Source organism: Martes martes (genome assembly GCF_963455335.1).
Source record: "Martes martes genome assembly, chromosome: 3".
In the NCBI taxonomy this organism is placed as follows: domain Eukaryota; kingdom Metazoa; phylum Chordata; class Mammalia; order Carnivora; family Mustelidae; genus Martes; species Martes martes.
The window spans coordinates 63,047,841-63,065,148 of NC_137890.1; the positions used below are offsets into that span (position 1 = coordinate 63,047,841).

At 38.5% G+C, this 17,308-nt stretch overlaps 1 protein-coding gene across 1 annotated transcript in view; it reads left to right on the forward strand.

Moving 5' to 3' along the window:
- Window positions 1–17,308, forward strand: part of LOC308339387 (small ribosomal subunit protein mS31-like) — a 31,963-nt gene that overhangs the window by 6,436 nt on the left and 8,219 nt on the right. Inside the window, exons 3-6 of the mRNA XM_080797990.1 lie at window positions 8,412–8,570; window positions 9,367–9,504; window positions 13,094–13,173; window positions 17,120–17,263. Of these exons, the coding sequence (XP_080654116.1) occupies window positions 8,412–8,570; window positions 9,367–9,504; window positions 13,094–13,173; window positions 17,120–17,263 (521 nt within the window). The remainder of the gene's footprint in view (window positions 1–8,411; window positions 8,571–9,366; window positions 9,505–13,093; window positions 13,174–17,119; window positions 17,264–17,308) is intronic.

Below are 17,308 nucleotides of genomic sequence, written 5' to 3' on the forward strand. Positions count from 1 at the left end.
TAAGCATGTTGATTACAACTGTTTTATATGACTTCCTTTGACCAGTAATTATCAGTGCTCTCAGCTTATGTGGTTTCCTCAAAATATTGTAATTACTTGTGCTTGTGAAAAGAGTACTGATTCTTTTATTTTCTTTTTTTAAGATTTTATTTATTTATGACAGAGATAGCAAGAGAAGGAACATAGCCATGAGGAAGCTGAAGAGGGAGAAGCAGGCTTCCTGCTGAGCAGGGAACCAGATATAGGGCTGGATCCCAGTGTCCGGGACGCTGGGATCATGACCTGAGCCAAAGGCAGATGCTTAACTACTGAGCCACCCAGGCACCCCTATTTCACTGATTCTAATAATGTTTTAGCATTATGTTGTAGTTTAAATGGCAATATTTTGGGGGCGCCTGGGTGGCTCAGTGGGTTAAAGCTTCTGCTTTCGGCTCAGGTCATGATCTCAGGGTCCTGGGATCGAGCCCCACATCGGGCTCTCTGCTCAGCAGGAAGCCTGCTTCCTCCTCTCTCCCCCTCTCTCTCTCTGCCTGCCTCTCTGCCTACTTGTGATCTCTCTCTGTCAAATAAATAAATAAAAATCTTTAAAAAAAAAAAAAAATAAATAAATGGCAATATTTTGTTTTAATGATACTTAAATAATGGTGAGTCTTACACAGATATCATCGATTCAAATAGTGATAAAGTATGTGGCTTAAACAACCCCATCTTTGACATCTCTTAGCAGAATCAGCAGCTAATGTAGATTTTTTTTTAGTTAAAGATTTTTAACAGAGAGAGACATAGCAATAGAGGGAACACAAGCAGGGGGAGTGGGAGAGGGAAAAGCAGGCTTCCCGCTGAGCAGGGAGCCCAATGTGGGGCTCTATCCCAGGACCTCAGGATCATGACCTGAGCCAAAGGCAGATGCTTAATGACTGAGCCACCCAAGCGCCTACTAATGTAGATTTCTACTTTCCAGAATGACTTAATATTTTTATGAAACTTCTTGGTTTCTGTATTGTATCCCATTGTATCAAAACCATCCCTGGAATGCGTAATTGGGTGGTAGAGAATAAGCTAATTCAGTGCATGCCCGTCATAGGTACCCCCTCTCCTCTATTTATTTATTCATTGTCAAGTAATCTCTGTACCCAATGTGGACTTCAAACCCACAACCCTGAGACTGAGTCAGATGCTTTACTGACTGAACCAGCCAGGTGCCCCATCTTCCTCCTCCTTTTTAGAAACAAAATAAACAAAAATAGTAAAAGTATATAGAATTAGATGATATAGACACACACACATGCACATATATATATCTATCTTTAGTGAGAGGGTTTTTTTTTTTTAAGCTTCCAGACCTGTTTGTGACCCATTGTGGTTTTTTATTACAATTATATAATTTAATTATTTATTATAGAAATGGTTAAAATAAGTTGAATGTTTTGCAAAGACTCAGAAAAAATTTTTTTAAATTCCTTTCCAATTAGGTATGAATGAGACAAGCAGAAAAATGTAAGAAAATTCTGCACTCAGAATGCTTTGTAAGCCTTTTTAAGTTCTTAATCTGAGTTTCCACTTTAAAGAAACCAAAATCGGAACTCTTGGAGGATGTACTATAGTGCAGTGCATATATAAAAGATACATGTTGGAACTTCTGTTCAAAGAAGGGCTTTGGTCCTGCAACAAAATATTGGTGAATGAGATACATTTGTTTTAAAAATTTATCTTTTAGGGGTTCCCAGGTGGCGCGGTTCATTGAGTCTCAGACTCTTAGTTTTGGCTAAGGTCATGATCTCGGGGTTGTGAGATCAAGTCCCGCATCGGGCTGTATGCTCAGCGTGGAGTCTGCTTGTTCCTCTTCCTCTGCTTCCCCCCATTTGCTCTCTCTCTGTAAAATAAATAAATTAATCTTTTTTTTAAATAAAATGAAAATGTATCTTTTAGGAGCCCTTGGCTGGCTTAGTCAGCAGAGCATGTAGTGCTTGATCTTGGGGCCCTGAGTTTGAACCCCACATTGGGCATAGAGTTTACTTAATTAAAAAATTGTTTTTAATGTATCTAATGATTTTGTTCCCCACCTTCTTTTTTTAAGGGATCCCAGATGCACAGATTTGGGTTAATCATCTTTGATTCATGATGACTGTCATGGCTCCATGTATGACCTGATTCTAGTTTTTTATTTGTATTATATATTAAACAGCTGTTGATAAAGTTAGTGTGGCTGCATAGCAATTACTCCAAAATTTAGTGGCATAAAACAACCATTTTTAAGGCTCATGGCTTCTGTGGGTCAAGCAGTTTGGACAGGACATAGTGGAAAAGGCTAATCTCTGCTCTGTGCTGTCCTCCCTTGGAAGACTTGGAAGTCCAGGGGCTGGAATCGGTTAAAGGTTTGCTCATTCATAGCTCTGACAGTTGAAGCTAGCTGTTAGCTGAGACCTTAGCGCAGGACTGTGCAGCCTGGGCTTTCTCACTGCGTGGCATCTGGGTTCCAAAGGCAAGTGTCTCAAGAGAAAGTGAGCCAGAAAGAATTTGTGTTGTTTTTATGGTATAACCTAGGACTCATACTGGATAAGATTGGATACTTTCCTGTTTCATATTGATTGGAGGGGAGGGGGTGGTACTTGCTTTTTATCATAGCAACTGCCAGAAAAGCATCTTCACAAAAATATGTCATCAAAAGGAATGCAGTGGTCCAGTGTTAACACTGGGAACCACCTTGACTTAGTAGTTTGCACGGTCACTGACTAATGGCTGTGTTTCCCTGTGGTGCTTCCCTGCGGTGCTGTGTTTCCCTGTGGGCATTGTTTGAGAACCTAAGTCGTATTCTGCATTGAGCTCCCTGTGCAAGCCTGTGGGACCATACCCGTTAGTTTCTTAGAATTCTGTTGTCTGTTCATAGTCTCCCTAAGGCACCATTTTAAATCTTTCTAAGATCTTGGGGAGCCTGACTGGCTTAATTGGTAGAGCATGAAATTCTGGCTTAGTTGGTAAAGCATGAAATTTTTTTTTTGAGATTTTATTTATTTATTTGATAAAATGAGAGAGCACAAGCAGAGGGAGCAGGAGAGGGAGAAGCAGGCTCCCTGTTGAGCAGGGACCCTGATGCAGGGTTCATATGGGCTCAATCCCAGGACCCTGGGATCGTGACCTGAGTTGAAGGCAGGTGCTTAACTGTCTGAGCCACCCAAATTTCCTGAGCATGCAATTCTTGATCTCAGGGTTGTGAATTTGAGCCCCATGTTGGGTGCAGAGATTACTTAAAAATAAAATCTTTGGAAAAAAATCTAAGATTTTAACAAGGAGTTTTGTATTGATACCCATGGCTTTATCATTAAACAGTGTTTTCCTGACACTGCACTGAATTTGATCTCTCTTCAGAAGCTATTTCTTTTTTCTTTTTTTAATTTTATTTAAATTTAATTAATTAACAGATAATGTACTATTTGTTTCAGGGGTACAGGCCTGTGATTCATCAATGTTAATATAATACCCAGTGCTTATTACAACACATGCCCTCCCCAATATCCATCACCCAGTAACCCCATCCCTCCATCCCCTCTCCTCCAGCAACCCTTAGTTTTGTTTCCTGTGATTAAGAGTCTCTTATGGTTTGTCTCCCTCTCTGGTTTCATCTTGTTTCATTTTTTCCTCTCTTCCCCTATGATCCTCAGCCTTTCTTAAATTCCACATATCAGTGAGATCATATCAGAAGCCATTTCCGAATTTTAGCATCATTTCCTTCCTGGAGGAGCTAAGAAGGAAAAATGTTTTATTTATTTATTTATTTATTTTTAAAGATTTTATTTATTTGAGAGAGAGAGAGCATGAAAGGGGCGAGGGGCAGAGGGAGAAGCTGGCTCCCTGATGAGCAGAGGGCCTGATGTGGGAATTGATCCTGGAACTCCAGGATCATGACCTGAGCCGAAGGCAGTTGCTTAACCAACTGAGCCACCCAGGTGCCCCAAAATGTTTTATTTTTGATTCCAGCAAATCTTGGTTCCTTTATATGGTACAGTTTTTTCTCATCTCTGTGTTCTTGAATTTTATCATCCGCAACTAAGAAGCCAAGAGGCACCTTCTACATTGAAAGTCTCCTTAGACTGGCTTACCCAATTCCCTGGGTGTATTTCCTGTTTTCCATGTTACTACAAACAACAGTGTTGCTAAAGAGAAGTCCCCTTTCCTGCAGCTTCCAGTAATGTTGATTTTCCTAAAGTTCTCCCTCACAGTGGCTTTGAGGGCCCTCGGGCTCTAAGTCTCTTTGAGGCCCTAGTCTCTCATATATACTTGCCTCAAGGTCTTTCCTGTTTCCACCCACTGCCTAATACCCAAAGGTTTCCCATACATTTTAGGTTTTTTGTTACAGTAGCGCCCAACTTCTAGATACCAAAATCTTCCAGTTACGTGTTATGGCGCAACAAACCATCCCACGGCTTGAGCAGAGCGTGGTGGAGGTAGCTGTGTCGGCCCCACTTGGCACTAGTGAGGGCCAGTGCAAGGGGAAGTTTCGCTCACGTACTTACCAGTGGCTGGTGCTAGCTCCTGGTTAAGACTGTATTTGGGGCTTTTTGCCAGAACACTGAGTCAAGGCCTCTCCATAACCTCCTAGTTGAGTTCCAGGGACAGACATCTCAAGAGAGCCAAACCAAAGCTGCGTCATCTTACATGACCTAGGCTTGCAAGTCACTGTGCATCATCTCTATCGTTGTGTTCATCGAGGCAGTCAGTTTGCTCTGGTTTCAAGGGGAGGGAACATGGAGTCCTTCTCTCTATGGGAATGTGGCAAGGTTTTGGAAGAGTCTGTAGCACCAGAAATACAGGTATCTCTATTTCCTAAAAGTATTATCTGCCACACCTGTTAACCTGATAACTGTTGATGTCTGTTGTACTAAAGGGAACATTACCATGATGAAATTGACCCCTAATTGATCGCATCTGGTTTGGGAGACTATCGGTACCTTATGGTTCACCATATGTACCTAGGGCTTCCTTGTGCAGTTGCTCTTGTAACTGCATGTCCGTTGTGGGGACCATGGAAACTCTGTGGCCTTGTTACGAGAGAGAACCAGTTCCCACGGGGCACTAAGCGAAGAAGCTCCTGCACCTGCGTGATGTGGGTCTCCTAACTTTTGGATGGCATGTGCGGTGTCATCCACATGAGTGCTGCAAGGATTGCCACTGAGAGGGACACATGAGGCTGCCCTGCCAGTCTGCTGTGGTTCTGTCCTTTATCTTTCTGAATAGACTGGACCAAACACGTTTGTGGTAGTCTTGTGAGTCTGAATGGGTTGTGGAACCTAACAAGACCCCTGGTGAGTACAGCAATAACCAAAATTTCTAGCTCGTACTTTAACTTTCTCTTAACTAAGCAACTATCTGCTCTGATCATCCAATAAGGTTTCAGTTACTTATTAATGAATCCACGAATTGAAATTTAGATTATTCTAGTTTTTCATTGGTATAAAATAATGCTATGATGAACTTCATTCAACAACTTTAGATTGTCATTATATCTCAGGCAGTGTCCAATGAGATGGAGGAGAGGAGTGAACAAAACAGCATCAAAAAAAAAAAAGTCTCTGCTCCTTACGGAATATTGGGGGAGTCGGGGTGGGAGAGAGTATATATACTCACATCACATAGACATACAATATGTCAGGTGATGAAATGTGAAGAAAAATAAGATAGGCTGGAGAGGGGCTATTTTTTAAAAGGGATCGTGGGAGAATAATGATTAAGCAAAGGCCTGAAATATAAGGGCTCCTGAGTGGCTCAGTTGGCTGGGCGACGACTGGCTCTTGATTTCAGCTCAGGTCATGCATGACCTTGGGGTTGTAAGACAGAGCTCTCCATCAGGCTCTGCACTGAGCATGGAGCCTGCTTGAGATTCTCTTCCTCCTCCCTCTGCCTCTCACCCCCTTCATGTGCTCACTCACTCTCTCTCTCAAAAAAAAAGGCCTGAAATAAAGTTATGCATAAAGCCATGCAGGTATCTGAAAGATGATTTGCTTTCAGGTACTAGGGATAGAACTGCTTAAGCCTTGAATTTGGAGTGTGTAGTATCCCTCAAATTACATGTATGTATCTGCTTATTTTCTTTAGCTAATACTCCTGGAGGTGGAATTTCTAGGTAAAAGGATTTGCATATGTTTGGGACTTTTTTTTTCCTGGTGAGAGTGAGAGAGCATGCTCATGCGAGTTGGGGAGGGGCAGAGGGTGAGAGAGAATGAGCGTGCCCTGGGGCTCCTTCTCAAAACCCTGCGATCATGACTGAGCCAAAATCAAGAGCCGGGCACTAAACTGACTGAGCTAGCCAGGTGCTGCTTAGGCTATTGAAAATGTGTCATCAGATTGCCAAAAATTGTGTTAATTTTTGTGTCCCCTTAACAGGATCCTACTCCTTACAAGAATTTCTTTTCTGAAATTGTATATGTCATACAATTCATTTTAAATAAATTCAGGAAGTACAGAATGGTATAAAGTATGTTTTCCTGAAATAGTGTGAGTTATAGGATAGAACAGGTGGTTATTTTAGCAAGTTCTCTTGTTAAAAATCTGGGTAGAAGGATCTCAGTATGTAAAGATCATCTTATTTCAATGATAGAAGCTCCCTGACAATTTTTATTAACTAGAACATTTCAAATTATAAAACCAGAAACTATGATTATAAAGAACACCGTTGTGATAAAATTCATGGTTCTAGAAAATGAATACTCGTTTATATTCTTTGTACACTCTGATCAAATATGCATATTAAAATTTGAAAACAAACCTCTCAAGTAGTTTAGGAAAAGTGATTTGGGATAAATTTCAGACCTTATTCATAGGTAACAGTTTTGTAAGTAGCTCATTTCTTTTTAACTAATAGTAATATTAATTGTAATATTCCCTTTTTTATTCTGTTTTTCTTCCTTGGTATAGTCAGGTTTTAGAGTTCTCATATCTCAGGTAAAGTCCTTAAATCTTTATCCAGCAACTTAGGGATTTGGGAATTTTGATTTACATATTAAACAACCGATCATTATGTAGAAAGTAAAACATTAACTTGGATCCCGCTCACTGAGAGAGCAGTTCTTAATGAGTTAATATGTAATAATGTAGACAATGTTTTTTTATGTCTGGCACATTTTTCCATTAACTTATCCTAATTTACTGAGGAAGAGCTTTGTTTAAAGCTTTTTCTTATGGAAAGTTTAAAACAAAATCCTGTAATGAACCCCTTTGTACCTGTCACACAGTTTCAGTAAGCAATATTTTTGCCATTCTTATGTTGTCTATATCTTCACCTACTTTCCATCTCCTACTAGATCATGATAATGATTTATGGTTCTTTTTTCCCCAGGTAAAATTTACATACTTTGAAGCATACACATCTTAGCTGTAGGATTTTGGCAAATCCACGAGCTTATCAAGACACAGCATTTCTCATTTCCTTCTTCCCGTCAGTAGCCTTCTGTCCTGAGGCAATCACTATGCTGATTTTTTTCAGTGTAGGTTAATTTTGCCTGTTCTAGAAGTTGTATAAATGGACTATTACAGAGCACCCTTTTTTTTTAATCCAACTTTTCATTGTTTCATTCATGTTAATAGCATGAGCTGAGTACTATTCCATCATATGGATTTATCATGATATGTGAATAGATTTAGCTACTTTAATATTGGCTTGCAATATATATAGTTTCTGAAATAAATTGGCATCTAAAAATCCAGTAAACTATAACCGCCACTCTTTTTTTTCCTCACCCCTCTACTTTAACCATTATATAAATATATAATATATATAAAATATATATTTAATTTAATATATTCTGAGTTAGTATTGTGCTTAATTTATATTTTAATATATTACTTTAATGTGTTGTTCTGAGTTAGTATTGTGCTTCAACAAGTATCCATTAACTTCAGCTTGTGACATTTTAAAGTTTATATAAAACCAGTACCGGGGCTCCTGGGTGGCTTGGTCGTTAGGTATCTGCCTTTGGCTCAGGTCATGATCTGAGCGTCCTGGGATCGAGCCCTTCATCGGGCTCCTTGCTTGACAGGAAGCCTGCTTCTCCCTCTCCCACTACTCCTGACTGTGTTCTGTCTCTCACTGTATCTTCCTGTCAAATAAATAAACAAAATCTTAAAAACAAAAAACAAAAAAGCAATACCGAGGGCACATGGGTAGCTCTGTGGATTGAGCATGTGACTCTTGATCTTGGCTCTCTGGCTCTCAGGGTCTTGAGTTTGAGCCCCAGGCTGGGTGTGGTGCCTACTTAAAAAAAAGCCAAATATTTAAAAATAATTGATTTTGTCAGAAATGGATTTTTTTGAATGACGAAAAAAGTTTTCTCTGGAAAAGAATCATTTTACTTTCCACTAAACTAACGGCATAATAAGTAATGCCTTTTTTTTTTCTTGTTTTTCATTTTCTTTGTTAGAACCAAGTCCGTGAGTCCTGAGTTGGAAGCAGCGGCATCTGCTGTTGCAGATTTTCTCCCTTTTGATAAGCAGACAACCAAGTCAGAGCTGCTCAGGCAACTCCAGCAGCATGAGGAAGTCTCAAAGGCACAGAAAGATGGAGAAAGAACTAAAATTAGGTTAGTGAATCAAATAGTTCTGTTGGTAATGCTGGTTTTTCAAAATAAATTCTTTTCATGTGACTGTTGAGTAATGTGCACAGTATATCAATTTATACATGAAATATTTCTTATAGGTGGAATATTAGTAATTTTTTTTAAACTGACATGTTAAGTAAGATTGCAGTCTTTCAAAGATCAATGGAATGGTTTAAATTTTTCTTTCGCGAAGTTACACGATCTCTTGTCCCTGAAAAAGAAATGATAAATTCAGTATCGTGATTAAAAACAAGTAAAAGAATAAGACAGTTTCTCTGAGAATATTAATTTTTTCCTGTTAAATAATTTTCTGGTCTTATGTACAGTATGATCATCTTCAGGCCTGTTTCCTTCACTTTTGCTCTTATCCTTATGTTTTAGCTGACACCTCCTCACTCTGCCTCTCATCTCATTATTTTATTTTATTATTAAATAACTGACTGAAGTTGATACACTACTTCAGATGTCTGATACTTTTTCATAAATGACACTTTTTTTAAAATAGTGTCCCATAAAAGTGACACTTTTATGTTTTAAATGAACATTTCTGAGGAATACCTTCAAAAGTTGTGTTTCAAAAAGAAATATAAATCTTAGTGGTCTGTGGGATGTGAATTAACATATGACATATAATCTTTCATTTAAACATAATGCTTTGTGCTGTTATAGTGCGTGGAAGTGAAATATGACTTAAATAATAGGAATCTCATGTATAAGAAAGTTTATTACTATCCTGTAGCTACAGTTTCTGATACACTTGACCTTTTTCTTATTTCAGTGTCAGTAACATAATATCAGATATGAAAGTTGCCAAATCTGCCACAGCTAGAGTTAGTACAAGAGCAGTGCATCAAATTCAATTTGATGAAGGAACTGACAATTACATGGGACAGAAGACTGATGATCTTAAGAAAAGGTACTCAGGCTTTGCAGTCTGTTTGGTTTTGCTGGTTTTATTTGTTTCTCTGTAGATTTACTTTATTCTGTGCATGTTATTGCTGATAGGTATTTGAGCATTATGGATGCATTTATATCTCTCTTCTCACCCTGCATGTACCATTTCCTATAGAGGAAACGATGTTCTGGGTTTAGTAGTCTTATGCTTTTCTATACCATTAATCACATCGAGCCCTGCCTCCTATTTATCCATGATGAGTAGAGGTCTCCTGATTTAAGATAAGTGGAGCCGATTGAATTCTGAACAAATGAGCATTTGTGAGAAGCATTATTTTTCATTCTGATATGTACATAGCAATATTTATATAGTTTTTCTATCTCTATATAATTATCATTATTCATACCTTAGAGAAATAATCCACCATCAAAAAAAAGAAAGAAAGATCCATTATAATACCTTAAGGTGGTAGATTATTTGTGGCAATTTGAATTTGGTGATTTGCAGACTTAAAGATGCTAAGCCATGCCTTATGTAATTATTTTAGAATAAAAAGCTGTCTGTATTTACTGAAAGTTTCTGTTTTCTCTCCTTCAAGCCCATGAAGTAATAGTCGGGGAGGGGAAACCAGATATTTAGTATGCTCTAACAAAAACTAACTGATCTTGATAGAAGGGGAAGCTTACAGTTGGAGTGTTTTTGACATGTTATGTATTCTTTGGATTTTCTTTTAAGTATAATCCCAGCAAGTTAATCAGAAGTTAAACTACTGATTTGTACAGGAAGATTGTAAAAGATAGTCAGCTGTTAACAAAGCAAGTTCAAGAAGGTACAATGATTTAGAGAGATTCTCTGAATTACTAACTTAAAGTGATTTTATGCTTATGACATGTTGGATAGAGTATAATGTATACTTGGAGTGTTACTTAAGATTCCTCAAAATATTTAATTTCAGGGGTGCCTGGCTGGCTCAGTCAGTAGAGCGTGCAACTCTTAATTTCTGGGGATTGTGAGTTCAAGCCCTGTGTTGGGCATAGAGCTTACTTTAAAAAAAAAAAATATATATATATATATATATATATATTTAATAATTTCGGTCTTGTTTCAATCAGTCATCTTTGAAATGATTCCACGAAACTACATCAGAATGCTATATCATAGTTTGATTCTTAATGATATTAGCCATCATTGAAAATTAGAAGGTGGCAGGGCACCTGGGTGGCTCAGTTGGTTACGTGTCTGACTTTTTATTTCAGCTCAGGTCATGATCTCAGGGTTGTGAGATGAGCCTGCTTAGGATTCTTTCACTCCCTCTCCCTCTCTCTTCTTCCTCCTTCCAGCCACCCCACCCCCCCGCTGCTGCCAACACACGTGTGTGTCTGTCAAAAAAAAATTCTTAGAAATTAGAAAGTGGTAAGGGAGAAGCTAAAAAGTTGGACATTTGTTTATGTGCATATAATGACTGTGTTAAACTGACTGAAGGACTCTAGAGTAAGGGAGAGGAGTGATGGGATACCAGGTTTTTACCCTGCTCTGTCATGGGACAGCCTGAGACAATCCGGGCCTAGACTAATCACCACAGATATACCCTGGGCTAATTCATTCAGGAAGAGACATCTGAGAGGGGTGAGGCACAGAGCACTGGCTTTGGAGTCATTCTGGCCTGCCTCAGAATCTTGGCATTATGCCACTGACTAATTCTGGGACTGAGGCAACTTTTACAGCCTTGTCGGTCTGTGTCCTCATCTATAAAATGCTGAAACTGAAGCCTGACTTAAATGGCTTTCTTGAGGGGCGCCTGGGTGGCTCACTGGGTTAAAGCTTCTGCCTTCGGCTCACGTCGTGATCCCAGGGTCCTGGGATCGAGCCCCACATTGGGCTCTCTGCTCAGCAGGGAGCCTGCTTCCCTTCCTCTCTCTCTGCCTGCCTCTCAGCCTACCTGTGGTCTCTGTCAAATAAATAAATAAAATCTTAAAAAAAAAAAAATGGCTTTCTTGAGAAATAGGAGAGGAATGTGCCAGCTATATATAGTAGATGCACAGCAAATGTCTGTTCCCTTCCCTTCCTCTTTAGTACATTCTAAAATTCCATACTTTACCAAATCATTCCCTCTTTGCTGTGAGTTACCTTAATCCATCTGCCTGTTAACCTGATGCAAAGTGAGGGCGTGCAGGTGGGGAGAGGGACGCAAAAACACTGAAAATAGTTGGGGAGCATAAATACCTTTGTTTAAGAATACTTGGGGATCTGTTAAAGGAAAACTTAAGTGATTTGAGATTACTTTATCTAATTTTAATATGGTAGTTGAATTTTTTCAGTTAATGTGATTTCATTAAAAAATTCGATTCAGAAAAGAATTTTAAAGATTTTATTTATTTTATTTATTATTTGAGATAGAGAAGCAGGCTCTTCACTGAGCAGGGAGCCCAATGTAGGGGGGACTCAATCCCAGGACCCTGAGATCATGACCTGAGCCAAAGGCAGACACTTAACTGACTGAGCCACCCAGGTGCCCCAAAAATTCAAAATTATTTTAAAACTAATTATCCAGTTTTGAACTGGTTTTTAATCTCCCAGTAAATTTATTCAAGTATGAATGTGAATTGATGCATAAAGCAGTTGATTAAAATATACAAGGAAAAGTTACCTATTAACTCTCTGACATTAATTTTAATAGTTAATTTAAAATGTTATGTAAAGAAAGTTAATCATTATGTTAAAATGACAGAATGATTGCTTTATAAGTGGGAATGTTTTGATTTATCTGTGCCATCTTTTATAATTATAGTTTGTAATTAAACATGCAGTGTTTTCTGCCCTTAAACTAAGACAACTGTTGACTTTAACAACTTTTAATTTAGCATATTTTAATAACTTTCTAATGTTGAGTTTTCTAAAGCCTTAATATGAAATGGATCACATAAAATTATGGAAAATTAATCTTTTCAGTTAGATATTTTGGAAATTAAACTACTTAAACTGCTTTATTGTATCATGATGCAAAAATTCAAGTACACTTGTTCCAGTTTTTAGTTATCCATTCTTATGATGCAGCAATTTAGTTAAAATGTCTGTTGTGGGTCAGTGGAATTTTTACTTATTTATTTATTTATTTTTAAGGATTTTATTTATTTATTTGACAGAGAGGGGCACATTGAGAGAGGAAACACAGGCAGGGGATGTGGGAGGGGGAGAAGCAAGCTTCCCGCTGAGCAGGGAGCCTGCTGCAGAGCTCTTCCCAGGACCCTGGTTTCATGATAAGCCACCCGGCACCCCAGTGGAATTATTTTTAATTTCTACATTGAGTATTTCATATAAAATAGTTTTCTTAAGGGGGCCTGGGTGGCTCAATCATCGAGCATCTGCTTCGGCTCAGGTCATGATCCCAGGGTCCTGGGATCGAGCCCCACATTGGGCTCCCTGCTTGGGGGGAAAGGAAGCCTGCTTCTCCCTCTCCCACTCTCCCTGCTTCTGTTCCCTCTCTCACTGTGTCTCTCTCTCTGTCAAATAAATAAATAAAATCTTTAAAAATGATAATAATAAAATAGTTTTCTCAATTTTTTGTTGGCTATTGTAAAAATATTAAGTTAAATTGTTTTTTCTTTTTCAGTCTTAGGAAAAATATGCTCAAAGGGAAGAGACTTAATATTTTTGACCTTAAGGCAGTTACTGAAGAGGTACCTGAAACAGGTTTGTTAAGAACATGATTTCTCAGGTGTAGAAACATTCCATCTTTCAAAAAAAAAAAGTCCTTAATATTTTGATTGCTCAATGTGAGGTATTTTAATAAACCGTCCTGTCATTGGCCTGGATCCTGCTTATGAATGTAATTGTTGCCATTGCTAGTCTTGGCCAGATTCCTCCCTTGAAATGTTGCATTCGGTGAGACAGTGGGAGGTAAGTACTACTACCTTCTTGAATCCAGAGCTGGCAGTTGGCTACTGATTTGGGTTAGAACATTAACTATCACCCTCTGTTTGCAACTATGCTATTACAAAAGATAAACTATGGTTTCTGCCCTAAGGCAGCTTGCTGTCTAGAAGAGGAGATGGTGGGGGGGTGGGACTCTGGGTGGTTCAGTCATTGAGCCTCTGCCTTAGTCTCAAATAAATAAATACAATATTAAAAAAAAAAAAAAGGAGAGAGCGTTTGTAGAAGTAACTTAATGAAGTGACTTAGTGATTGTTTAGGAGCTGGGAAGAAGAGCATTCAGGAAATATATTTAGCAGATTTGTGGTGGTCATGTTTGTTTTTTTTTTAAACACACCATCCTTTTTCCATGTACTTATCCCTTTGGGTAAGAGGTCAAATCTTTCATAATCACCATTTAAGTCTAATTAAAAGAGATGTAAGAGTGTCCTCTTGCTTGACATTAAGTATGGTTTACTGATAAATTCAGATAAACGGGAAGCTCAATACAAATGGTCTTCAGCTTACAAGTGGCTTTCATTTCCAAAGATTATAAGTTAGCTTTTGGGCTTGATAATTTTGTAATTGATATTTAAGTTCCATGGCCTGCCTCCAATGGCTCATTTAATCTATCATAGTTACTTATATAAACATCTGATTTTTCCCACTATTCAGTAAACTGCTAGATATTAGGGGCTGGGTTTCACTAATTTTTGTATACCCAGCAACACCTAGCCAGTGGCTGACGAATCATAGGAATTAACTACCTTAAATCATAAATGCTTTAAAAAAAATTTTTTTAATAAATGCTTTTTTTGAACAAATTGAGATGTGAAGTATCAATCCATAGAGGAAAGGAGTTAATTCAATCAGTGTTTGTTCTTTTAAACTAAAGGAAAAACTAAGAGAACAACTTGCCTGCTCTTATTGCGAAAACTGCTTTCTGTCCTGTATGATGGACAGGAAATACAAGGGGCATCTGGCTGGCTTAGTTCTCAGAGCATGTAACTGGATCTTGGGGTCGTGGTTTCAAGCCCCAAGTTGGGTGTTGAGACTTCCTTAAAAAAAAAAAGGGAAATACAAAATGCACACACACATACACACACACTTAGATGATTCTAACAAGCTACTTGAAAAAAGCAAAATAAAATGTGCAGTCATGGAGAATAGATCACCTGTCTCCTGTTGATGTGGCAGCTATTACACTTGCATCAAAAGGGCATTTATTGGGGCGCCTGGGTGGCTCAGTGGGTTAAAGCCTCTGCCTTCAGCTCAGGTCATGATCCCAGGGTCCTGGGATCGAGCCCCGTATTGGGCTCTCTGCTCAGCAGGGAGCCTGCTTCCTCCTCTCTCTCTGCCTGCCTTTTTGCCTACTTGTGATCTCTGTCTGTCAAATAAATAAAATCTTTAAAAAAAAAAGGGGGGGGGCATTTATTGTCAGGGCAGCTGCGGTTGTCCACCTAATGAACAGCCAGGAGAGGCACTTGGATTCTTGAAGGAGCCAGCTTGCTTTTTTAAATCAGAAATCCTGTTTCTTAAAACTGAAATTAGCTGGCAAGGAAGCACTGAAGTTTTATGTGTTCTATAAAAAATATAAAATGATTGTACTCTCATAAGGTAAATTTATTAACATTTACCTTAGGGGACGCCTGGGTAGTTCAGTTGGTTAAGCATCCCACTCTTCAGCTCTGGTCATGATTTCAAGGTTGTGGGATGGAGCCTGATGTGTCCCAAGTTGCAGGGAGTTTGCTTGTCTCTCTCCCTCTGTTACTCCCCCTGCTCTCTCTCTCTCTAGATTAAGTAAGAATAAGTAAGTAAAATTTTTTTTAAAAATTCAATGAAGGTACTGTTTTAATAAGTTATACTTGATTGAGTCTAAAGAATGTCTTTTGTTCCAGTTAAGTACAATACCCACCGCGTACACTGCTGTCTCTCTACCACTTAAAATAATGCCTGATGTATAGTTGGCATTCAGTAATTATTTATTGACAGAATGAATGAATTCTTCTGTCCCATGATTCCCACATTTTGCTTCCCTCCAGGTTTGTTCCACTGCTGTAAAGGATGTAGTCGTAGACCTTTCTACTTACCCTGCAGTAATTTAGAACTGAGAGGCAACATAGCTTAATGGAAGGAATTTTGGTATTTGATAGATGTGGATTATTCAAATTCAGATTCTGTCATACTAACTTTTCTGGGTTTCTCGTTCTCCATCTATAAAATAGGGCTAGTGCATACCTCTCAAGGATTAAATGAAGTAATGTAATTAAGTGTCTGTCAGGCACAGTGCCAAAACCACAGTTGACATTCAGGACATAGTTGCAGCCGTTAGCAATGACAGTGATGATGGTGGTGATGATTGTGATCACAGAAAAGATGTGGGCTGATCATTGCCTACTGAATAAATCTATAAAATGTGACTGATAATTATTTTGTTGTTATGATTATTCTGTAAATGTGGCTAATTAAGCCTAGGTGTGGTCGTACATGAACTGTTACATACAAGTCTGTGTGTAGACATAGTTTTGTTTTGGGTAAATATCTAGGAGTGAAATTGTATGCTAAGTGTATTTTTAACTTTTTAAGAAACTGCCAAACTATTTTTCAAAGAGGTTGTACCATTTTACATTCCCACCAGCAGTGACTGGTGGAAATATGATCCTTTCTTGAAAGATGTCTTCAATTTCCAGAGCAAATAAATGATTGAAATGTGATATGATGGTGGTCATAAGCTAACCTTATATGAACTTACTCATAGAGTTGGTTGTGAGGATGAGATGAACTAATGCATAAAAAGCATTAGCAGAGTAAGTGCTCCTTATCCAGTAGTAGTATCGTCAGTATTATGTTAATTTAATTTCTTTGGTCATTAATAGTAGTACATTGTGACTTATCTTGACAGACTAAAAATAAAGATAAACAGGCTGGACTTTAAATATTAAAGTCACATGTTATATAAAAAATACTGACATTCATGGGACACCTTGGTGGCTCAGTCATTTAAGCATCCAGCTCTTGATTTTGGCTCAGGTCATGTTCTTAGGACCGTGAGATCCAGCCCTGGTTGGCCGGCTCTGTGTTCAGGGAGAGTCTGCTTAAGATTCTCTTCCTCCCCGCTTCCTTCTCTTGCATACGTGGTCTCTCCCTCTCTTTCTCTCTCAAATAAATAAATATTTATTTTTTTTCCAAAGATTTTATTTATTTATTTGACGGAGAGAGAGAGACACAGTGAGAGAGGGAACACAAGCAGGGGGAGTGGGAGAGGGAGAAGCAGGCTCCCCAGTGAGCAGAGAGCCCAATGTGGGGCTTGATCTCAGAATCCTGGGATCATGACCTGAGCTGAAGGCAGATGCTTAACCAACTGAGCCACCCAGGGGCCCCTAAAATAAATAAATAAATCTTTAAAAAAATACTCACATTAATGAAAACATTCTTAAACAAAATACACATTCCTTTTCCTTTCCAGTAGAGGGGGTGGTGAGACTTTAGGGCTTGCTTGCCTAGCAGTGTAGTAAATGCTAAAGCTTGCAGGAATTGTTGCTGTAGGCTTTTTTGTCATCTTCCTTTAGCTTTAGCTCTCAGTGAGTGACCTTTCATTATATACTGTTTATTTTAATCCTCAGGGCCTGAAATGCTGAAATGTATTACTAATTTAGAGTTGATTATAACATTTTAAAAAATAAAGATGTATATATTGACTTGTGATTATTTTGAAATGTTATTGTAGAGACAGCACCTTCACTTTGGGAAGTGGAATTTGCAAAGCTGTTAGCCATGGTAAATGAACAGCCCCTTCAGAATGGTTTTGCAGAGATGATCCAGTGGACGAAAGAGGGGAAGCTGTGGGAGTTTCCAATTAACAATGAAGCCCGTAAGTTAATTTCAGAGGTTTATAAAATTCCGTATGGAGATTAAA